The sequence below is a fragment of the Prosopis cineraria genome, unplaced genomic scaffold, assembly GCF_029017545.1.
Source record: "Prosopis cineraria cultivar Desert tree isolate PC_DT_omini unplaced genomic scaffold, ASM2901754v1 PC9, whole genome shotgun sequence".
Lineage (NCBI taxonomy): Eukaryota > Viridiplantae > Streptophyta > Magnoliopsida > Fabales > Fabaceae > Prosopis > Prosopis cineraria.
The window spans coordinates 28,832,817-28,854,796 of NW_026555340.1; the positions used below are offsets into that span (position 1 = coordinate 28,832,817).

General features: G+C 38.0%; 5 protein-coding genes across 8 annotated transcripts; 4 read left to right on the forward strand and 1 right to left on the reverse strand.

Annotated features, from left to right (window-relative positions):
• The first annotated feature begins 434 nt into the window (after positions 1–434).
• Positions 435–4,947, forward strand: LOC129320753 (aldehyde dehydrogenase family 2 member B4, mitochondrial). Of its 2 annotated transcripts, XM_054966331.1 has the most exons (11): positions 435–561; positions 690–822; positions 1,285–1,419; positions 1,747–1,889; positions 2,273–2,426; positions 2,529–2,758; positions 2,908–2,997; positions 3,598–3,771; positions 3,885–4,160; positions 4,261–4,322; positions 4,413–4,947. In XM_054966331.1, the coding sequence occupies exons 2-11, from the start codon at positions 756–758 to the stop codon at positions 4,684–4,686; spliced, it is 1,605 nt and encodes a 534-aa protein (XP_054822306.1). In that variant the 5' UTR covers positions 435–561; positions 690–755; the 3' UTR covers positions 4,687–4,947. The 2 variants fall into 2 exon arrangements, with proteins under 2 accessions (XP_054822306.1, XP_054822305.1); XM_054966330.1 differs by lacking the exon at positions 435–561 and having other exon boundaries at positions 638–822.
• Positions 4,948–5,817: 870 nt separating this feature from the next.
• On the forward strand, positions 5,818–8,354 carry LOC129320318 (U-box domain-containing protein 19-like). The gene has a single exon (XM_054965712.1). It carries the CDS (start codon positions 5,900–5,902, stop codon positions 7,958–7,960), a length of 2,061 nt encoding a protein of 686 aa, XP_054821687.1. The 5' UTR covers positions 5,818–5,899; the 3' UTR covers positions 7,961–8,354.
• Positions 8,355–9,634: 1,280 nt separating this feature from the next.
• LOC129320320 (protein DSS1 HOMOLOG ON CHROMOSOME V-like) lies at positions 9,635–11,152 on the forward strand. Of its 3 annotated transcripts, none has more exons than XM_054965713.1 (3): positions 9,635–9,789; positions 9,919–10,023; positions 10,704–11,152. In XM_054965713.1, the coding sequence occupies exons 2-3, from the start codon at positions 9,933–9,935 to the stop codon at positions 10,838–10,840; spliced, it is 228 nt and encodes a 75-aa protein (XP_054821688.1). In that variant the 5' UTR covers positions 9,635–9,789; positions 9,919–9,932; the 3' UTR covers positions 10,841–11,152. The 3 variants fall into 3 exon arrangements, with proteins under 3 accessions (XP_054821688.1, XP_054821689.1, XP_054821690.1); XM_054965714.1 differs by having other exon boundaries at positions 9,742–9,836; XM_054965715.1 differs by lacking the exon at positions 9,635–9,789 and adding an exon at positions 9,802–9,831.
• A 4,185-nt stretch (positions 11,153–15,337) lies between these two features.
• On the forward strand, positions 15,338–16,839 carry LOC129320819 (bidirectional sugar transporter SWEET5-like). The gene is made up of 6 exons (XM_054966454.1): positions 15,338–15,425; positions 15,536–15,572; positions 15,675–15,891; positions 16,071–16,232; positions 16,320–16,439; positions 16,528–16,839. Exons 1-6 carry the CDS (start codon positions 15,383–15,385, stop codon positions 16,642–16,644), a joined length of 696 nt encoding a protein of 231 aa, XP_054822429.1. The 5' UTR covers positions 15,338–15,382; the 3' UTR covers positions 16,645–16,839.
• LOC129320818 (serine/threonine-protein kinase STY13-like) lies at positions 16,776–21,147 on the reverse strand. Its single transcript, XM_054966453.1, has 6 exons — positions 20,638–21,147; positions 19,635–19,756; positions 18,318–18,514; positions 18,023–18,197; positions 17,484–17,618; positions 16,776–17,371 (listed from the first exon to the last, which is right to left on the reverse strand). The coding sequence occupies exons 1-6, from the start codon at positions 20,942–20,944 to the stop codon at positions 17,165–17,167; spliced, it is 1,143 nt and encodes a 380-aa protein (XP_054822428.1). The 5' UTR covers positions 20,945–21,147; the 3' UTR covers positions 16,776–17,164.
• Positions 21,148–21,980: the final 833 nt, after the last annotated feature.

Below are 21,980 nucleotides of genomic sequence, written 5' to 3' on the forward strand. Positions count from 1 at the left end.
TAATTTTTAAATATTTTTAAATTTATTTTTCAAATAAAAATTTGAATTTAATTTAATTAATCTCAAAAAGACTGTCTCTCTTTAATTTTTTTTTTACCAACACTATCTCATTTTAATTCAATCCTAAAAAAATCTCAATCCAATCATTTATTTTTTAATTAAAATAATCCCAAGAAGGTATTTTCTCATGGCGCATTTTTTGAGGCCAGTTCTTGCCTCATGATTCTATCGTCCCAAGGGAGTAGGGACAAGAAGGATATCAACCCATGAAGTGCTGTACTTGGTGAAAAGGGAACGTCCACATGTATTCGAATGCATATTCAACACGAAATATGGAGAAATATTTTTACATTGTTTTAAAAATACTTGTTTAAAAGTTAAGATGCTCAGAATGCAGCTTGTAATTTTTCACGTGACACCAAACAATACAAAGCAAAGTGACAACTCTTAAAAGTTACTGCAAAAATGGGAAAACACGATAAGGAAGCATTTTCGCTTAACACGATAAGGCAAAGTGGCCATGCATTGCTTGGCTTCTACTTTCCCGGTTCATCTTTGAAGGTCTGAGGCTCAGTATTGCAATTTTTTCTTTATTTTCCCAGTCACCATCTTTGTGCATAGTGGCATCAAAAGAAACGACAACCTCATCTCTAATTTTGTTTTTTTGTTCTTCTGGGTTGAACTTGAAGTAACGGTTGCAACCATTTCCACTTGCTAGAAGAAGACAACGTTCTCCTGAGATTCCCACTCCGGCCATGGCTGTTCGAAGGCTTTCCTCTCTGCTTTCTCGCTCTCTGTCGACTTCTTTGCTTCACTCTCCAGGTGAATGGACAAATAAACCCTTCTTCATTTTCTCCTTTACAGCTTCGCCTCCTCCTTTTTTTATTTTTATTCCTCGTTGTTCGGCGGTAATTTTTTCATGGGTTTTCTGGATCTCGACGATGACTATTTGCGAACTCTCTGCTTTTGTCATTTTCCACTACTGAAGTTCTTCTCTTTCTCTTCCTTTGGGCTTTAAGGATGATAAACTTTTTGGATTCCTCTGAATCTAATTCACAAGATTTCGTCAGTATCAGATTTATTCCCAGATAATCGGAACAGTTGACTTTTGTAGACTAGTCGTGGAGTCTTCTCAATTTCTCTTTATATATTTTTGCGTGCGAGCTCGCGCAATTAGTAAGAATCTGTATGTGTATATTAAATGTTGTGGTTAATAATTGCTCAGTCTGAATCCAGTTGTTCAATTCATTGTTTAAAACTCGCACATAAATTCTTCGGCCCCAGGAAGAATCTGTGGTAGGTGGAGCAACTTGAACAGATTTAGCACTGCAGCAGCAGCAGAGGAATTAATTAGTCCCCAAGTTGAGATAAGTTACACACAGCATCTAATAAATGGCCGATTTGCCGATGCGGCTTCAGGTATGTCTGCTTATATCTTGTTTTAACTTTCAATAAATGTTGAGACTTCTGCCACTTGTTAGGCTCCAGGGGAAAGCTCTCCCATTTTTTTTTCCCACCGAAACTTTAGTCTTAATGTTTTATTTTATTTTCACTATTGACTAATTCCAGTTGGGTCAAGATCCAATTGGAGTGAAAGCTCACAACATCTATAATTTTTTTCATCCTTTTTGGATTTAACTAAGGGCTGTTACAGTGTTAGTCTCTTACCAATTCTTTTAGTGATGGCGAATCCACACAAATGAACTGCATTTTTTTAACCTTTTTTCTTCTCTTCTCTTCTTGCAGGGAAAACTTTTCCAGCATATGATCCACGCACAGCAGAAGTGATTGCTCATGTTGCTGAAGGTGATGCTGAAGATATCAATCGTGCAGTGTCAGCAGCTCGCAAGGCCTTCGATGAAGGACCTTGGCCAAAAATGACTGCTTATGTAGGCGCTTCCCGCAGTCATTTGTCTTCACTTGCACGATCTGGAATCTATTCATCACTTAGGTCACATTTGGTTGCCGGAAATAAATGAAATGAAATGTATTGAAAAAATAAAGGTAAAAATGAGAGGATTAAAAGGAATAGTAAATCACGTTCATAAAGAAAAAAGGTAATTTAGTTCATGGGGATGAGAATTATAATTCATAAAATTTTAAAGGGTGTGATGATTCTCATATTGTAGTATAAATTAATGAGTTTTATTACGCTTATCATGAAGAGGAAAAATGATTTAGTTTATTTTGTGTTGATTTTTTCAATTCATTCCATTCCATTCGTTTCTAATAACCAAACCTGACCTTAGTTCTTATTGTATGACACCTGCAGGAAAGATGTCGGATATTGCTGCGATTTGCTGATCTGGTCGAGAAGCACAGCAATGAGCTTGCTGCTCTGGAGACATGGAACAATGGGAAGCCTTATGAACAATCACTGAAGGCTGAACTACCAATGTTTGTGCGTCTGTTTCATTACTATGCCGGTAGGAAGGATCAGTGAGGACTAGCTATTAGATGCATCTCTTCATTAGCCATTTACGTGTTTATATAGTTTTCTTAGTATATTCGTCTTCCAAATGATTCAGGTTGGGCGGATAAAATCCATGGTCTGACAGTCCCTGCAGATGGAGACTACCATGTGCAGGTGTTGCATGAGCCAATTGGTGTTGCAGGACAAATCATACCTTGGAACTTTCCTCTCGTTATGTTTGCTTGGAAAGTGGGCCCAGCCCTAGCTTGTGGTAATACCGTTGTCCTCAAGACTGCAGAGCAAACTCCTCTAACTGCTCTGTACGTGGCAAAACTATTGCACGAGGTAGGCTCGTAGGCTATGTACACTGCCAGTCATTGAATTATCATCTATATCCTAGGCACTTGCTGTGTTAGATTTTTTAGAGTATCTTAGTTGTTTTTGAAGTTTCATGCTAAAAGTGTTTAACTTTGAATGTACTTGATTCTTGTCAGGCTGGTCTTCCCCCTGGTGTTTTGAATGTGGTTTCTGGGTACGGTCCAACTGCTGGTGCAGCTCTTGCAGGTCATATGGATGTGGACAAGGTATTCCAGATAACAAAATGTCTTCGACCTTGCTTGTATGGTATTGGCCTGCAGGGTTTTGTAATTCAAGAATGAATTAGGTCTAGGCTTGATATTGAGGATGCTTTTATTTTAATTATCTGGGGTTCAGGCCATAAAACAATTCAACGTACTGTCATATGCATTCTTTTTCCATGGCATTGATTTGATGATCTGAAGGTCCATATCGGGCTGTGGCAGATTTAATACATTAGTCCTTATCATTTATTGCAATAGGTCATGATTACTCATCAAGGGGAGGGAAGGCAAGAAAATTTTTGATATTCTCGTTTTTATTTCCACATTATCGCCATATTTTGATTCATGAACTCGTAGCTGCAGTTGGAGTGGCTTTGCTTAGCTTGCATTAACATGAAATGTCAAGCCGAAAGAAGTAAAGTGTTTGGACATGGATGTTTGGGGCTACTGTATATTTTTCTGTAATATATGTTTGCTTGTTGCGTTTTGGTCATAACAAATAACTCCACTCATCGAAACTGGATTTGGAATCATGTTATCATAACATTGTGCGTTTGCTTGTTGTCTAAATCATGTGGATGTGTCTACTTCTCATCTTGGCAGCTAGCATTCACTGGATCAACCGACACCGGAAAAATTGTGCTTGAATTGGCTGCAAGAAGCAACCTTAAGCCAGTGACGTTGGAGCTCGGAGGGAAATCGCCTTTCATAGTATTTGATGATGCCGACGTTGACAAGGCTGTTGAACTTGCCCACTTTGCTCTGTTTTTCAATCAGGTTTTCCAAGCATTTCTCTCCCGTAACTGCTTATGTAGGAATTGGATCCTTGAAAGTTTCCAAAGAAAACCACCTCAATGCTTATGGACAATGCGCTATTGGGTGCTTTCTAGGGACAATGTTGCTGTGCTGGGTCTCGCACTTTCGTACACGAGCGAATCTACGATGAGTTCTTGGAGAAAGCAAAGGCACGTGCTATGAGACGTACTGTTGGCGATCCCTTTAAGAAAGGTGTGGAACAAGGTCCCCAGATCGACGTGGAACAATTTGAGAAAGTCCTTAGGTACATAAGATCTGGAATTGAAAGCAGGGCCACCCTTGAATGTGGAGGTGACAGAATCGGTTCAAAGGGTTTCTTCATCGAGCCGACCGTCTTCTCCAATGTTCAGGTATACAATAGAATCTAATCTAACGTACATACCCATATCATTTGTCAGAACTGGTTTTCATATTATATGAAGGATCAGTCTTACACATTTTAACGATCAGGATGATATGTTGATAGCGAAGGATGAAATCTTCGGCCCCGTTCAATCCATATTGAAATTCAAGTGAGTGACGGGCACACTCTCTGTTGTGTCAGTCCATGCAACTTGCTTCTGAGCTGTATTATATTATAATCCTGTGATTTCTTATAATAGGGACATTGATGAAGTGATACGGAGGTCAAATGAGACGAGGTATGGTCTAGCTGCAGGAGTGTTCACGAAGAACGGGGACGTAGCCAACAGAATGATGAGGGCACTGAGGGTGGGAACGGTGTGGATCAATTGCTTCGATGTGTTCGACGCTGCAATCCCTTTTGGTGGCTACAAGATGAGTGGCATGGGCAGAGAGAAGGGAATCTACAGTCTTAACAATTACTTGCAGGTCAAAGCCGTCGTTTCGCCATTGAAGCACCCTGCTTGGCTCTAAATCCCTCTCTTCCACTCAACTTCCTCTGCTTTTCTTCCTTCTACATGCTTTGAATAATCGGAGTGTTATGGATTGGATCCGCCACTTAGGTTTGAATTAAAAGTGCTTTGTTCATGTCTACAACCAATCTGCATGCGGGTTAGTTTTTCATGTTACTGTAGTACAGGGGCCTAATATAAACCTCTTTTGATGATGTTTGACACTAAGTTGCAAAGCTTCAATTTTTGTCAATTAAATGAATTAAAGCGCGTCTCAATCAAAGCGACAATTTATCGTCTTTCAACTTTCTTAAAGTGGGTCCAGAAACGGACACGCTTCCCCCTCAAGTAGGTTAGATAGCGATCAAATCATATATGCAAGATTTTTTTTTTTTATAAATTCGTATAATACAAAGCTGATAATTATTTTGCAAGATGACAGAGCCTTATATAACCTGGCATTACATGGCTGGTTTCCCGTCCACGTCATTATCTTTGATCATAAGCAGCCATTTCAAGAAGCTGCCACCATGAACCAGGATAAGTAACCAGTACTTATGTTGGTTACTTTCTTTATTAGTAATTTGACAGGGACCCATCTGGCCATTTGCGCTGTAAACCGACAATATCTGGACGACTTCAATTTAAAGGCTTTAACAGTTTAGCGTGGGAAAGTTTGAACTTTAAACTAATTATATTTAAAAGTAGTTTATATCTAATCTTTTTTGATTATCGTGGATATTAAAAAATGAATCCCAGGCCATGCAATGAACCCGTAGCCTTGTCCTGATACAACGCCGACAGAAGGAGTAAATGAGAATGTCTCCTCTTTGAATCAATTGTTCCTCTTTTGATTTGTTACGATATCCCGAACCACTAATCTGGTCAGCGCCAACCTTCTTCGCTCCTAACACCCTTCCGTTGTTCTTGTTCCCTGAGGCACACGTCGACCTCTCATCCGACCACGTGTCAAGGTCGGTTATCGGGGCCTACTTCCTGGACCTATCACTTCGGACTCACCCTATGCCACGTCCCCATTTTTTAATTTCGGGATCAAGTCCTTACAGTGCAGATCCCAGATTCTTTGCCACGTGTCCTCTTCATGGACTTTTTTATTATAAACCATCCTTCCTATAAGGCTATCATTGGATGTTTAAGGGCTTATCGGTTCAATCCCGTGTGATATATCCAAAGGAGTTTTCCTTTTCTCCCTTCACGAATTCTCATTCCCTTCAATGATCAATGCATCCAATCAATCAGGCCGCCGTATTCTGTCATTCCCGGCGGTTCATCCCTGCGAAGGCGTGTCTCCGGCCGCCCTTCTCGCTTCTCTGATCTCACTCTCTCAGACCATATGCAGTTTCCAATCCGAGTTCTTCCCCACCCAACGTCGAAATTCCAGAGAGATAATTCGCCAACTTGGTATCATCCTCCTCTTCCTGGAGGAAATTCGAGATCGTGGTGTCCCTGTAAGGGACTCTGTTGCTCTCTGCTTCTCCGAGCTTCACCTTACTCTCCAAAAAATTCACTTTTTGCTCTCAGATTGTACTCGTGATGGTGCTCGGCTGTGGATGCTCATGAAATCGGAACACGTCGCCACTCAATTCAGGGTTCTGACTCGCGCGTTAGCAACTGCTCTTGATATTCTGCCTCTGAGTAGCATCGAGATTTGTGACGAAGTAAAGGAGGTAGTGGAATTAGTTGCTAAGCAAGCTCAGAAAGTGAGGCTCGAACTAGACCCACACGATGAACTCGCCACCAAGCAGGTCCTCTCAGTTTTGAATCAGTTCGATAGAGGAAAAGAACCCAACTTGAGTACCGTGAAGAGAACCTTGAGCTACTTGGGAATACAAAATTGGAATGATTGCAACAAAGAGATTAAATTCTTGGAAGATGAAATCAACTTTACCTACTCTGAAGGTGACGAGAGGGAGGTTCCTTTTCTGAGTAGTTTAGTTGGGTATTTATGCTATTGCAGGGTAGTGATTTTCGAAACTCTGGATTTTCAACAAACCGCCACTGACCCATCGGAGATGAGGTATAGCACGGAGATGATTAACTTCATAAACCCACAGGACTTTCGATGTCCGATCTCTTTGCAACTGATGACCGATCCTGTGACTGTATCAACTGGCCAGACGTACGATCGAGCATCCATTCAGAAATGGCTCCAAGCTGGAAACAGGACATGCCCAAAAACAGGGGAGAAGCTCGCAAACACGGAGCTCCTCCCAAACACGACCCTCAGAAAGCTAATCCACCAGTTCTGTGCCGATAACAGAGTTTCCGCCGCCAAGTCCGGTCACCGGAGTCGCGACATAACGAGAACCATCGTCCCCGGTAGTACAGCTTCGGCACACGCCATGCAATTCCTTTCATGGTTCATTGCTAGGAGGCTTGTCTTCGGAACAGATGAGCAGAAAAACAAGGCAGCTTACGAAATTCGAGTGCTTGCAAGGTCCAACATTTTCAACAGAGCATGTTTGGTTGAAGTCGGAACAGTGCCCTCGTTAATCAATCTCCTGGACTCGGATGATAAATCAACACAAGAGAACGCAATCTCCGCTCTACTGAAGTTGGCAAAGCACACCAATGGACAGAAAACGATAATGGAAAGTGATGGACTAACACCAATCCTCGTGGTTCTCAAAAATGGAATTACTTTAGAAGCTCGTCAGACTGCAGCTGCTGTAATATTCTACCTTTCTTCCACGAGAGAAAACAGGAAAATAATTGGAGAGAACCCTGAAGTAATCCCAGCGTTGGTAGAACTAATCAAGGAAGAAACAACAGCCTTCGGGAAAAAGAATGCCATAGTCGCCATTTTCGGGCTTCTCTTGCTTCCCCAGAATCATCAGAAAGTGCTTGACGCTGATACTGTTCCCACGCTAGTCAGTATCTTAGCTTCGTCAGAAAAATCCGACCTTACCACAGATTGTTTGGCGGTTCTTGCAGCGTTGGCGGAGAACTTGGAGGGAGCAAACGCTATGTCAAAAGCATGTGCTTTGCCTTTGATCTTGGGGATGTTGCAGACAGTAACACGGCGCGCAGAGAAAGAACATTGTGTGGCTATTTTGATGTCGATGTGCATGCATATCGGAGAAGAGGTGGTGGGTGTTCTGGCGAAGGATCCTTCGTTGATGCCATGGCTTTACTCGCTGCTCACCGATGGTACTTCTCATGCGGCCAAGAAGGCGCGTTCTCTGATCAGAGTTCTTCAGGAATTCAACGAAACTAGAACTTCTAGGTGGGTTGGATCGTCCGTCGTGCCAGAACGATCCCTTCACATTTGGTGAATACATATACAGATCACAAATAATAGGGTACAGATTTGCAGATACTGTGTGCATAATAATACTGATTGATCTAATACAAAAATTTGAAAATTATGGAATTGGCTCCATGATTTTTTTCCCCGTCAAGGAGCTAAGCTCGACGAGTAATGCTAGTCATCATCGATGAAGTTTTGTGAAGATAGATCCAAGAATGACGTACTTGGATTCATTCAGTTAAGATGTTGCGTTTGATTCTAGCTCAATTGTTGAAATAACATAGAGAATTGGTCTTCGCTATGTGCATATTTAGAAAGCTTTCTTTTGATTTTGGGCTATAATTCAGTGGAATTATAAATTTTAGTTCTATGATTGTGATGTTTTTTTTTTATATGAAACTAAACATATATTTAGAAATTTGAAATTGCGATAGAATATACTATGCTTCAATTTTCCTTCCTGCAAGGTAGGGATTTATGTTTACATATTTGTCATTATTATGTATCCATAAAAAGATCAACTGTATCGTTAAGATGAAGATGGAGTGTTACTATTCATTAATGAATGAATGTAGACGTTAAAAAGGAGGAGGAAATGGATTACCTTTTCCCTTCAATTAAACTACAAACTATTTTTTTTTTTAGAATTTTAACCGTTGACCAAAATCAAATCTTTCTTCACTTACCATCAAGTATTAACATTTCTTTTATCATCACATTTGATAGTGTGATTGAACGTGGGTCAAAAAGTGAGTAAAATTTTAAAGTAAGATGATCGGAATAGAGATAGATACAAGTCAAAATTAAAAAGATGATTCATTAAAAATTATGAAACACATCTATATTTGACCTCTCAAACGGCTACCTATAATGAGGAAAGTGAATATGAAAACAAGGGACAATATGATAAAATTACAACAATTTTCAAAAACATGCATCATGTCAAACGTCAGTTGATTCAATTTTTACAAAAGAAAAAAAAACATAAAGGGAGCAAAGAACGATATAAAAAATACTCTTCAATCCGTTATCATGTCATCTTCCCTTTACATTTCCTAAGGTCATTCTCACTTTCTAGTTTCTATCCATTAGTCGATTTAGGTTTAATGTTTGCATATTTCATTGTACATTTGGCGTAGCCAGTAGTCTCTCTGTTTAATTAAAGTATTTTCATTTTACTATATCATATATTTAGCTCGCATCATGGCACGGGGGAAACTGTGACAAGGGACTGTTTTCATTTGATTAGAACTTAGTTTACTCATTGGGTCACTTGTTCTCGCACACCTTATGCATTTTTATTTTATTTTTTTTGGGGGGGTGGGGCCCAAAAAATGTTTAAGCGTTTTTCTCAATGCAACCTAAGAACGTTATTTTCCAGATGCTTTTGAACCATTGCACGTCCATGGATGTAAGCTTTTGAGTCAATGTAAGGTTCACGAATGTCTAGATCTTTTTCCCCCAAACATTCACTAATTTAGTAATTTAACATGTAAAGTATTTACCCAAAAAAAAAATCTATTCTGTTTCTCATATCAACAATGGCAATAATGAAAGATTTATCCCGCTGAATGAGATTGACTCCTATTTCATATATCATCTATGCATTTATTTATAATAACAACATAACAAAAAAGTCCTTTTTTATGTGGTATACAAGTTGAATGTAATTTTTATTGATTAATTTCTTGGCGGCGTTAAAAAGAAATGGGAGAAAAGTAACGGAAAAAGGGGAAGGCCTGTTGAGCGAGTTAACGACGCCGTCTTGTACCTACATTTGCAGCGAAAATGGCACATGCCGGGTTCGTCTGGAACCTCCGTCACAAGAATCATTGTCTTCTCCCGTCTCGTGCGGTAATTGAACTCTTGCTCTTGATTTCTGAATCCCTCGTCTTGGTTTGGTGACCTCCCTTTTTCTCCATTCGTTTTCAACTCTAGGGTTTTCTTTTTCTTTTTTTCTCATTTCATTACCCTTTGCTGCAGACTCTGGTTTAACTATGGCGACCGAACCAAAGCAACCTACTGAAGACGTCAAGATTGATCTCTTCGAGGACGATGATGAGTTTGAAGAGTTTGAAATCAATGAAGGTAATCTTAGATGATCTCTTCTTGATTCAATTTGACTTTCCGCCCTCACCGACCATCTTTTGCCAATGAATTTCTCTACTTTTTGATTCTTCATCTAATTCGGTACTGCTTAGTTGCCGCCGACGTCCTCCTTCTTTGATCCCTATAATTCAGTTTTTCATTCTACCTGATGCTTCACCAAACTGTTACGAGCAACCTCGAGTGATTAGCTTCCATTGCGGATACTGCTCATATACGAAGAACTCAGGAGTTTTATCATCGATTTGCATGTTCTTTTGCTACTTGTGTAGTGTTGCGTGCCATAAACCCAGCAGGAGAGGTTTTCTGTGACTGCCCGTGTTTGCTTTCAAACTATTTAGATGAGCAGATTCCTTCCAAATGGGTGGATTTTCTTCACGTAGCATACATCCTAATCTAAGTTATTTCTCGTGAGTCATAATGCGGAATAGATCTAGTTCCTCATGGTGTTGATCTGGTCACTCATTTAATTATCAGCGCCTCAGGGTACAAATGATAGAAATAAGAGAATTCTTTGAAAATTGTTGGGATCTTAATGAAATCATACATAAATTTTATATGTTTTAAGTTTTTGAAATTGGATTCTAATACTTCTGCCGCTGTACTCAAATTTTGAGTTTCTTCCTGTTTCTCTTGTCTTATATTGTTAATGCGACTTTTAGAGTGGGACGAGGAGGAGGAAGGGAAAGAAGTGACCCAGCAGTGGGAAGATGATTGGGATGACGATGATGTTAGTGATGATTTTTCTCTTCAGCTGAGGAAGGAGCTGGAAAGCAATGCTGAAAATGAAAAGAAGTAAAACCATTGGCTATTCGCAGTTGCTTGATGTTTCAAATGCATTGTGACTGAGTTATTTGATCTCGATGTACTTTTCCAAGGAATTATTGTTGCCTGCAAAATCAGTAGCACGAACGCTATTCGTAGGCAGCAAGGATTGTTAGATCAGAACATAAAACCATTCTTATTCTGTACTTTCAAAATAACATGGCAAGGAAGGTGTTAGATGTTTGTACTTTAACTGAGTTCTGTCTCGCTTGCCCTCAATACTTGGCCTTGCCAATTTCCACATCGAATCATTCTGCCTCATTTTTGGCGACTTTTTCAGGCATAATGTTGTTTGGGTATATGTTTATCTGTTTCCAATTGTGCCAAAAGACTCACTGGTGCACTTGCATTGTTGTCGTTTGTCTTGCTCGTTGATGGTTCCAAGGCTTAAACCATTTTTTTTTTTTGGCATTTGCTAGTTGGATGATCTCATAACAAGAACAAAATTAGCATGTTTCGGGGTTATTTTATATCGTAGTCCAGTGGAATTTTAGACAAGAATTCGGTTATTTTTTCAATACAAATAATAGTACTTGAATTTTTCAGATATCTCGCTTGGCATATTGTTTACTCCTAGATTTGGAGTGTCAAAGGGAATAGTGAGTACCAGCGAGATCTGAAAATTTGCGAATTCGCGTGGTGTTGAAAAACTTGATACTAATTCTTTTATCTTTTGGTGAAAATGCAAATGAAGGATGACAATTAAGAACCTCGTAACAAGATTAATGTAAAATGGGGATCTTTTAGTTGTAAATTAATAAGTTTGAGTTCTAAAATTTTAAAATTTCAGCCGTGCATAAATCCTAATTGTACATTATAATTCCTTTATAAGCTCCTTGATTAATTGTCATTCTCCCAAATGCAAATTCTCCTTGAAAGTTAAGATTTATCTTAAAACTACTAGTGATTTAGAATTAGACTCTGTAAATTTTAACAAAACTCAAATTAGCGGACTGTATATATAATTGTTGCAAAAATTACTCGTTTTTCTTTGCAACATTTTCTCTGCCGAACATAAGAACGAAGGGGGCAGCAAGATGCAAGTCGTTACAATTTGCTAATTAGTTGCTATTGCCTACTAATGTTTTATTATTGAAGGAATGAGTGAAAATCTCAAATGTACTGCACCGGACGAAACTGGTTACTTCCGGACAATCAAAATATGACGGAAAAAAGGCCAAGCTATGGCTCGGTACTTGTATCAATTAGGCAGCTGAAAAAGACCAACGCATCGCCATATTTATAATGGTTTTGCTATTTTTGCTGAACAAAAAAGTGATGTGCAAGACCAAATATGTGTATTTAATTAACGTTGATCACTATAAAGGAATCTAAAACTGGCATGAGAAACGAGACGAAAAACAGAGACTACCACACAATGAATAGTTTTGATCTATACAATCTCAATCCCACCATTTTGTGAAGCAGCAGCCTGTTCGGTACCAAGCGTGGGAATGATCTGCGAATGAACCCATGTTCTGCAAATAGGACAAATGGGTGTTTTGAGGATCCACGAATCTATGCAGCAGACATGGAAGCTATGGGAGCAATTAGGCAAGAACCTGCAAATATCACCATCTTTCAAGCTCTCTAAGCATACTGCACAGTCCACTGTGACATTGCTGCTACTCACTTCTGCTTTCTCTGCTCCCTTGTACTCAAAGCATGGAAGATCCTTCATCTCCTCGCCTGACATTATTGATCTCTTCGTCCCAGTTCCATCAAAATCACCATTGCCCTGTTCTTCAATCCCGCCTCGATTCCCTCTGCGCAGAGCCCTCCCCACGATGCACACGTGGATCAACACCAAAGCCGCGATGCCCAGAAACAGTAGAATCAGACAAATAATAACCTCCTTCATCATCATCAATCTCAGAACCCAGAATCCAGTTGCTGACTTTTCTTTCTGTCTTCACAATGTGTGATATTCTTAGTGTGTGAGAGTGACTCGGCGGCTACGGCAAAGTATGTTGGTCGCATCGGCCGAAATAGAAGTCAGAGAGAGAGAGAAAGGCGCAACAAAAAGCTGAGAGCTTGTGCCGTTACGATATGCATCCATGTTATGGACGGCGGGGAGGCACAGCTCGAGAGAAAGGTACCCAAATAAAAGAAAGCAGAGAATTTTAAAAGCGAAGGATGATGAATAGTATAATGCAAAACAATAGAGCAGCGATTTCATGTGTCGTTCAAGGTGGTGCGTCCAACAGCAAATCTTTGGTAGCCGTGTGGGCGCCACTCATCTCATGTCTCTTTCTGTTTATTCAAATCCCAATTCTCTCAACTAATTCATCTCTTCTAATGCCAACCCCTTTCTATAATGAAAGTTGACCTCAATTTAATTTGCTTCAGGGATAAGATCCCAACAGTTTTAAACCATTTGTTTTTCCAAATATGTTAGTACAAATTTACCTAATAAACTCTTTAACTTGACTTGGACAATTGTAACTTGTTGGAATCTTCTATTGTAATATGTCATCCATTTTAGAGAAAGTGATATAATATATTTTTTTTTTTAATATATCATAATATGTCAACAATTGTAACTAGTTTTGTTATCATATATGTCCTTCATATTGACGATGGCAAACAATTCAGTTTGTTGAATTATTAATTATCAAGTAGGTTGCCAAAAATAATTTGGTTGGATGATATGGACAACATCCCTGACAAGTAATCCAAATTAATAATGATGTTTTTTCTTGCACAAAAGAAAACCATTTTATAATAAAAAAAAATTCACACACTAATCAGAAAAGCAAAAACAAAGCACCAAGAAGTACAACAAAAAAACCAGAAAAAAACAATAAAAAGTACAACTTAAGAAAGTAAGAAAAAGCCAACGATACAACCTACAGAAAGCAATAAAGGAATACAAAGGAGAAAAAACAAAACCAAGCTCAAGCCTTCAACCAATATCTACACGTTTCTGCAGCCTATTCATTACACTTCGATTAAAATCAATTTTCCTTGAATCAGCCAACAGCACTGAGAACAGAGGAGATGGAGCTTCTTCAAGCCATCCGTTGGGATACATCTCCCTCACTCCTTTAGCTGCTAACACATCAGCACCAGCATTCCCTTGGTGTTGAACCAAAGAGAAGCAAATATTAGGATTAGATTCAAGCGAACAAAATACATCACGAAGCATAGTCTCAGATTTCCATTCACACCCCTCCACAGACATGCAGGAAATGAGTTTAAACAAGGCCTTGCAGTCTGTCTCAATACAGATCCTAGCATTTAGAAAATTATCACATGTCTTCAAAGCCTCAAATAAAGCCTGACACTCAACAGAAAAGGCAGAATCAGCCACAACTCTCTTGGATAAACCCCGCACAAATATGCCATCACAATTTCTACATACCACTCCGATACCTCCTACATTACTGTGCAAAAACTGTTTACTTCATGCACGAGAATTCAATTTAAAACTGTTCAGATTAATTGCAAAAAAAAAAATCAAAATACAATTAACATCAAATATATTTAATTTAATATTTTTTTGACATATTTTTAAATTTTCGCCTACGATTATATGACTTATTAAATCATGAATCATTTATCCAAAAAGAAATGGAAATGTGGAAGTTAAGAAAGCATAATGAATGCAGACGTAAATTGAGACCGTGAATTAATATGATGCGCTGACCCACGGTGTTGTGCCATTGTTGTTGTTGTTTTTTGTTTTTCTTTTTTTTTTGGCCAAAATTCTGTAATGTTTGTGTTTGAATTTAACCACACTATTCATAAATCATATAACCATATAAATAACGTGTCTTTTTTTTTTTTTAAATTAAAGGGTAGGCACTAACAACCTAAGGTTACAAGCAGGATCAAACCTACAACCTCTCACTTACAAAAAGTTCCATGCTATTAGGTTTCAAGGCCATTAGCTATGACTTGTTTTTTAAATTATATACAATATATGAAACCCATTAATCTATTTAATTTTGACCGATTTCCTAATAAATCTTTCTTTTTTTTTCTTTTTGCATAACTAAATTGTGAATTCATACTATACATAGTGAATTTACAAGTCACGAATGGTGTTCTATATATACTGGTGATCCAGCTGATTAACATAGCGATGAGAACCTCATGAAAAACGAATTGGGTTGGTCAGTCAAGCGAAATTACGAGATTACCCTTGAAGAAGAACTGGCAAAGACTACATTTTAGTTTCCGATAAAATCGGGTCATAAAGATGATCATGATTTTTCAGAAGATGAAAATAAAAGAAAAGGTAAGGGTTCTATTTTTGTGGCAAAGAGAATGAAAATACTTGGTTGAATTTGAAGCCGAGTCAGTAAAGTCCGTGGAAAGAGATATATCGCAAACTGCTTGCCAAGTTGTTGACCAAGTCCACAAACTCACTCCTAAAATAACTCATCGTTTTTTCCCCTTTTTTAAGCATATTACCTATATAACGAATAACGGATCTTATTCTGTCGTCTTTACCTCACCATTGTCCTTTGGTTCTTCTCTCTTTCGAGTTTCTTCTTCCAACTCTGCCACCATGGCTAACACTGACCTCGCCAGAACCGTCATTGGAATAATTGGTCAGTCCACCAAAGCCTCTTCACTTTCAACACACAGCACTCTTCCCTTGTTTCGCTCTCTAATAAAAGCTTTAGTTGAAAAGTGAATTAATCAGAGAATTCATTTGCAGGAAATATCATCTCTTTTGGCTTATTCTTGTCTCCCCTGTAATGTCCCTATCATGACTCTGTTTCTCTATTCATAAACTTGCTAATAATTTATTATAGGGGAAGGTGGGCTTGACATGATTGTTCTGAATGTGGATGCAGCCCAACGTTTGTAAGAATATACAAGGCAAAGTCGGTGCAAGAGTTCAAGCCTGATATCTATTTGGCCACAATTGTGAATTGTTTGATGTGGATGTTCTATGGATCTCCACTTGTGAGCAAAAACAACATCCTTGTCCTCACCACCAATGCCATAGGCTTCGTCATTGAGATCTCCTATGTTCTAGTCTTCTTCCTTTATGCTCCTTGGAGCAAACGTGTGAGCCACCCACCGTTCACATGTATACTTTCTAAAGTATATGTCTGGTTTCACCTTAGAAAATACCATAACCATAAAGCTATTATGGTTTTGTATTTTTGAACGTGAAACCAAACACGTGCTTAATCTAATCACTCCCGTTTTTCTGGTTGTTAACTAAATTAATTATCCCATTTCAGAAGAAGATCCTACTTGTCCTTTTGATCGAAGCCATATACTGTGTGGTATTGGTATTTTGCATCCTGCACTTCGTTCACACCCTCAAGCAAAGAACCTTGATTATTGGGATTATTTGTATCGTGTTTAATATCCTTATGTACGTTTCACCCTTGACGATCATGGTATGCCTTTTAATTGTGTTATAATATTAACTCTGTCTTACATTCTTCTTGTCTATGCTTGTTTGATGTATTTCTTACAATGAGCAGCGTTTAGTGATTAAAACGAAGAGCGTGAGGTACATGCCTTTCTTGATTTCGCTTGCTAACTTCGCCAATGGAGTCATCTGGGTGATTTATGCTCTCTTCAAATTCGACATCAACCTTGTGGTAATGTGTCTGTTTCAACCTTACATTTCAGTGTTTCATGGTCTTTTCAAAAGGTTAACCATTGGTTTGATGTCTTGAATATCATCAGCTTCCCAATGGATTGGGAGCACTTTCCGGACTGGTGCAGCTCATCCTCTATGCCATTTATTACAGAACAACCGATCGGCGAGACGAAAATTCACAAATCGCTATGAGCAACGTCTAATCACCGTTTGGATGCCCAGAAATACCATTTATGAGAGCGAGTCCTCAAAATATTGTTTCATACCGTTAAAATTTTGGTCATTCTTTGGGCCATACTACATGCATACACACAAGATCTTATCACATAGAAGCTTAACAATTCTGTATCACTTTATAACTCAAATCAAATGACAACAGATTTTTCTCTTTACATAACAAAATGGCTCCCTCTATTACAAAGTTTTCAAGTGTGCAAGTGATCATACTACTAAATGTAATCACCTCAGTCATGAGTGTTACATTATAATAAAGATCATACATATTAGTTAAAATGACAAGCTCAACTTAATACCCACATTCTATAAAACCAAACCACGGGTGAAAATGAGCAAGAATCTAAGGAAAAAAAGGGTGTATCTTATCATTCCTATACCCCCTACTGTATATTCCTCCCTCAAACTTGGAATCGTTTTCTGTTTTCTCACCATAGATACATAAATCACTATACCCGACCAACTAATCGTTTGTTGAAAAACTATGGATCATGGTCCTCTGAACTTGCGGAAGCAAAGACAACCTTGCTGTTGATCAAGAGGGATCATGCCTCCACCTTTTGACGTGTCAATGGCTTCTAGCAAGGAAACCACCTCATCCATCTCCGGCCGCTTTTCAGGATTGGCATCCCAGCATCTCTTCATTACATTTGCCAGAGAACTTGGGCAACATCTTGGTATCTCCGGTCTCAGATTCTTTGATTCCCAAACCAAAAATAATAATAATAATAATAACATTATCAAACTATATCAAAAATCACATGCTGCTCAACAGGGATAATCAATTTGAACAGAAAAGATAGTTTACCTGACGGACAACGGCTGTAGTAACCTCTGAGAAACTTAGGTCAGGGTACGGCATGTCACAACAATAAGTCTCCCATAAACAGATGCCAAAACTGTACACATCACACTTCCTGTTATAGGGCTTGCCATTTAACACCTGCATGATACCACCACATATGGAAAATATGTGAATAGTCAACTACACAATCTCTCTCTTTTATCTTTTTTTTTTTAAAAAAAAAAAATCCTCATAATTTTCTTTTCTTTTTGACATGTTGCTTGCCCCACATTAAGGCCACCATTTAAGACATAACTTGTGTACAGTTATCAAAGTGTTTGTTATCACATTCTTTAATGAAGACCTTACCAGAAGAAGTAATAATGTGGTGCTAAACTGTAAAAGATACACATCCACGTATTCTAGTTGCATTACAAAATATGACAGTGATAACATATATGCAAATAACTACACATGAAATTTTCATATGCAAATGCCTTTTTTTTTTTTTTTTCCAACCAGCTTTCATATGCAAATTCTAAAAGTTTCTATAAGCTTCAAACCTCTGGGGCCATGTAACCAAGTGTACCAGTCTCCCCTGTCATGTCATTAGGATTTGAAGCCTCAACACGTGCAACCCCAAAGTCAGCAATTTTAACTGTGCGTGATTTATCCAATAACATGTTCTCTGTCTTTACATCCCTATGGACAATCTTTTGAGCGTGAAGATAACTCAGCCTGAAAAATCAAATGAATTTTATTTCCATGGTTACGTAAGAACATTGTAAGCCATTTATTGTTATCAAACTGCCGAACCACAATAGTCCATAGGAGGAGGAAGTTGTGAAGGAAAATTACCCTCTTGCAAGATCTAGCACAAGCTGGATGACAACTTTAAAAGTTAATTTCCTTCTCCTGTTTTTTATCAAGTAAGATTTCAGTGCACCCCCAGGAAGATATTCCACAACAACACAACAGACATTGCTTGGCATACTGATTAGCCCATTGTCAGTTTGTACCTGTAGTTCTGATGACCCCATTGTTGCTCCTATAAACTAGAATGAAGAGCAAATTGAGTAAGAAATTAAGGATAAAATAGACAAGAGCAAAGTGCCCCTTCAAAAAAACTGCAAGCTATCCTAGATGGAACACAAGTGAAAATTTTATAATGACAGAAGGGGGCAAGGAGCTTCCTCCTCAATATCTGAAAGCATCTTTGTCCCAGAAAAGAATTGAACAAAGACCAGCAAACCCACTGATCAATGGACTTTCATCTGATGAAGTATAAGACATCTTTTCTTAATGTCAGAAAGGTGGAAGTTCACCAAGGAGAGAAAATGCTCATAAGCATTTCATTTTTATTTTTTTTTATAAGAAAAAAGAAAAAACTAACTAGGTAACAGTACTCAAGTCCCGCTGCATAACTAAGACTAGACCAGAGGGGAGAGCAAAAATAGGATGAAATCCATCAACACACGACAGGGCCTGCAACTAAAAATGTTCATAGGCATTTCATTAATTTTATTTTCAGAAACTTATCCACATTTTTGTAATGCTGATTTAACTAAAAAAGCATGCTTGTGCAACAATACTTCTGCAGGACTTCTCTACAAGCAGCCTCAAATTAATATTAATATATTTTAACATCAAGTCTCATACCATATGAACTCATGTTTCAGAACTTATACCATTCTTTTTCATATCCTATATTAGACTATCAGATTATAAATCAAGATGGCAAGAACAATTTTATATCATTCCCCTCTGAATGAGGAGATTCGTCTATAAAATCCATAGCACTATCCAGAATACCACAAGGGCAGGCACTCTGGAAACATCGTGCTCTTAATCTATTGATTGAAGATTTGAAATAAGGTAATGAAAGCACTCAATGGCAAATCAAATATCAGTCCATAATTGCGAGAAAAAAAAGGTTGTGAAAGACAACATTGACTTCTACTCAAACGTCGAACTTACGTGGAGGGAAGAGGAAGCAACTCAATCTTCAGGAAAACTACATTTTTGGTATGCTAGATTACCAAGGAGTTCTTATGAGTTACAACAAAGAGGAAGAATGTATAGCCTTCTTTGTTACATCAAAGCCCACAGGCTTGACCAACAACAACAATAAAAGACTAGGAAAAAAAAGCTGAATTTCATAAAGTTATAACTGACCTTAGTGACATTGGGATGATCAAGTTTATGCCAAACAGCAACTTCCTGTATAAATGCAGCCCTAAGTGCAGCAATTTCAGCTTCTGTCCTTTGGCCTTCTTCACCCCAGTCCAGCAATTTAACTGAGCATAAGGGAAGCAATTACAATGATTGATACCAGCTATACGCAGCAAAGTATTACCAATTTAATTAGAAAAGTACCCAAGCAAATAATATGTTATTCCAATGTCCAAATTATTGGGTTCTGTCTTGGACTAGAAGAGAAAGTAAATATAGGCTCTTAGATGTTGTTTGTGGTTGAACACGTTGTTTTATTACATCAACAAGACCAACACACCAAGACCGCCAACTGCTGATTTCTGGGTCCGCCCAGGGAACCAAGTTACCATAGAGAATCAACAGCAGAACAAATTCTGAGAGAGACTTGGGGCATCAGTTCAACAAGTCCCTTTTACTTGTATACTCTTTCCGAAATTCAATATTATACAGAAAGTTCAATTTTATCCAAAGTAAAACTTGCCACTCAAAATGGCATGCTAATACCTACAAGGTCCACATGCCCTTGTATCCCAATACCAACTGGGTTCAAAACTTCACATGATGTAACAGATGCAAAATATCATCCGGTTGCTGTTTCCACAATTTCAACTCCAGTCCGTGTAGGGCTCACGGATTTCATAAGGATGAATACAAAACAGCCCATCTCCAATCGTAAAAGTCAACTCTTCGACAATAAAAAAAAAATATCTCTCCGCCGTTGTGAGGAAGATTAAGCGGGAGCAAAAATGACAAATCTCCGACACCCAACAAAAAAATCGAAGCGATAATTTTGCTGAATCAGTTCAGAATAAATTGTCATTGCAACAGTAGCAAAAAAAAAAGAGCTTGATTTTTAAGGAAAGAGGACTTCGACATGAACAGGCGGAGATCACAAAAAATATTGGCTCAAAAATCATCGCCAAAAAGGGAGAGGGAGACGGGTGAAGTGAAAGGTGGGACTGACCGGCGACGTCTTGGCCATCGTAGACACCACGGTGGACAGTGCCGAAAGTGCCACGGGCGATAACTGACTTGATAATGAGCTTGGAAGGGTCAATCTCCCAATCCTGCCTTTGCTTCCTAAAGGTGGACCCACCCTTAGGTCCGATGGCCCTAGGGCTGATAACAATATTAGTAGCAAAATCATCATCTTCTTTCCTCTTGTTCTTCTCCATAGTCAATGCCCTGTTCATGTGTCTCTCCAGCTGTTCGTCTATGCTCTTGAGATCAATTTGATCCGCCCTCACAAACCCCTCGCTCCCCTCCTTCATCTTCTTGCTCCTTCTCGTCCTTCTTCTACTTCAACCTTTTTCTCTGTGTAATATGGTTTACAACAGAGAGGACGAAATAGAGTTGATGTTGAGACAATTCTTCAGCTTCTTCCCCTTTCTCTCCGCCTACATGCGACGGCCCCTTCAACCATCGTTGTGAACATCTTCAACCGCTTGCCATTTTCGTCGCCTCTTGTATCCATATATATAACCATTGACTTCCTCGAGCTTTGGGGCGCTTTTAGGTCTCCCACCACTAATCTCCGAACTAAAGAAAAAATATATTTTTGATTCGTTACATTCTACTCACATTTTATTATAAATTTTAAATTTTTTTAAATTTTTAATTTTAGTATTTTTTAAATTTTTTTTAAATCTATACTTTATTCATTTAAAAATTTAAAGTATTAAAAAAAATATAAAAATTTAAAATATTAAAAAAATATAAAAATTTATAATAAAATGTGAGTGAAATAGAGATCTTGAATTATATTTTTTCCAAAATCAATCCGCGGTTGCTACGCCCTTGTCCCCGTGTTGGGGGAAGAAAATTCCCGTGATACCCATTTTTTGTGCAGGCGTGCAAAAAAAACAAATACCACCATATGCATTTTAATTTTTTTTCAGCTGAATGAGTATGCCATAAGGAGATTTTATAAATGAAATAAATATTCATGATCTTTTCTCTATTATGAAAATAATATTCTCTCCATCTCAAATTATAATATAAATAAAATTATATATAATAATAAAATTTATTAAATATACTTTATAACTTTATTTTTTTAAAATAAAAATATAAAATTTTAAAAATAATTTTATTTTATAAAATAGTATTAAAAAAGATAATATAATGAAAGGATAGTATTAAAAAATTATTATTCATAAAATTTTATTTTTATTAAGGCGTTTTATATTTTACGATGTTGAATCCTTTTAAAAAATGTTTTATAATTTAAAATGAATGGGGTATTATTTCTCCAGGAAAATTGTGCATGAGGATAAAAAAGGGATATATTTGACCCAAAAAAATCAA

Excerpts from the sequence above, each read along its gene's own strand:
- LOC129320819 (XM_054966454.1), top strand. The coding sequence starts at position 15,383 with ATGGCTAACACTGACCTCGCCAGAACCGTCATTGGAATAATTG. Across the intron at positions 15,892-16,070 it reads ATGCTCCTTGGAGCAAACGT|AAGAAGATCCTACTTGTCCT; the intron begins GTGAGCCACCCA and ends ATCCCATTTCAG. Across the intron at positions 16,233-16,319 it reads TTTCACCCTTGACGATCATG|CGTTTAGTGATTAAAACGAA; the intron begins GTATGCCTTTTA and ends TACAATGAGCAG.
- LOC129320818 (XM_054966453.1), bottom strand. The coding sequence starts at position 20,944 with ATGAAGGAGGGGAGCGAGGGGTTTGTGAGGGCGGATCAAATTGATCTC. Across the intron at positions 17,619-18,022 it reads TTGGTTACATGGCCCCAGAG|GTGTTAAATGGCAAGCCCTA; the intron begins GTTTGAAGCTTA and ends GGTATCATGCAG. Across the intron at positions 17,372-17,483 it reads CTACAGCCGTTGTCCGTCAG|AATCTGAGACCGGAGATACC; the intron begins GTAAACTATCTT and ends TGGGAATCAAAG.
- LOC129320753 (XM_054966331.1), top strand. The coding sequence starts at position 756 with ATGGCTGTTCGAAGGCTTTCCTCTCTGCTTTCTCGCTCTCTGTCGACT. Across the intron at positions 823-1,284 it reads TTCTTTGCTTCACTCTCCAG|GAAGAATCTGTGGTAGGTGG; the intron begins GTGAATGGACAA and ends CTTCGGCCCCAG. Across the intron at positions 4,161-4,260 it reads CCGTCTTCTCCAATGTTCAG|GATGATATGTTGATAGCGAA; the intron begins GTATACAATAGA and ends TTTAACGATCAG.
- LOC129320318 (XM_054965712.1), top strand. The coding sequence starts at position 5,900 with ATGATCAATGCATCCAATCAATCAGGCCGCCGTATTCTGTCATTCCCG.
- LOC129320320 (XM_054965713.1), top strand. The coding sequence starts at position 9,933 with ATGGCGACCGAACCAAAGCAACCTACTGAAGACGTCAAGATTGATCTC. Across the intron at positions 10,024-10,703 it reads AGAGTTTGAAATCAATGAAG|AGTGGGACGAGGAGGAGGAA; the intron begins GTAATCTTAGAT and ends TGCGACTTTTAG.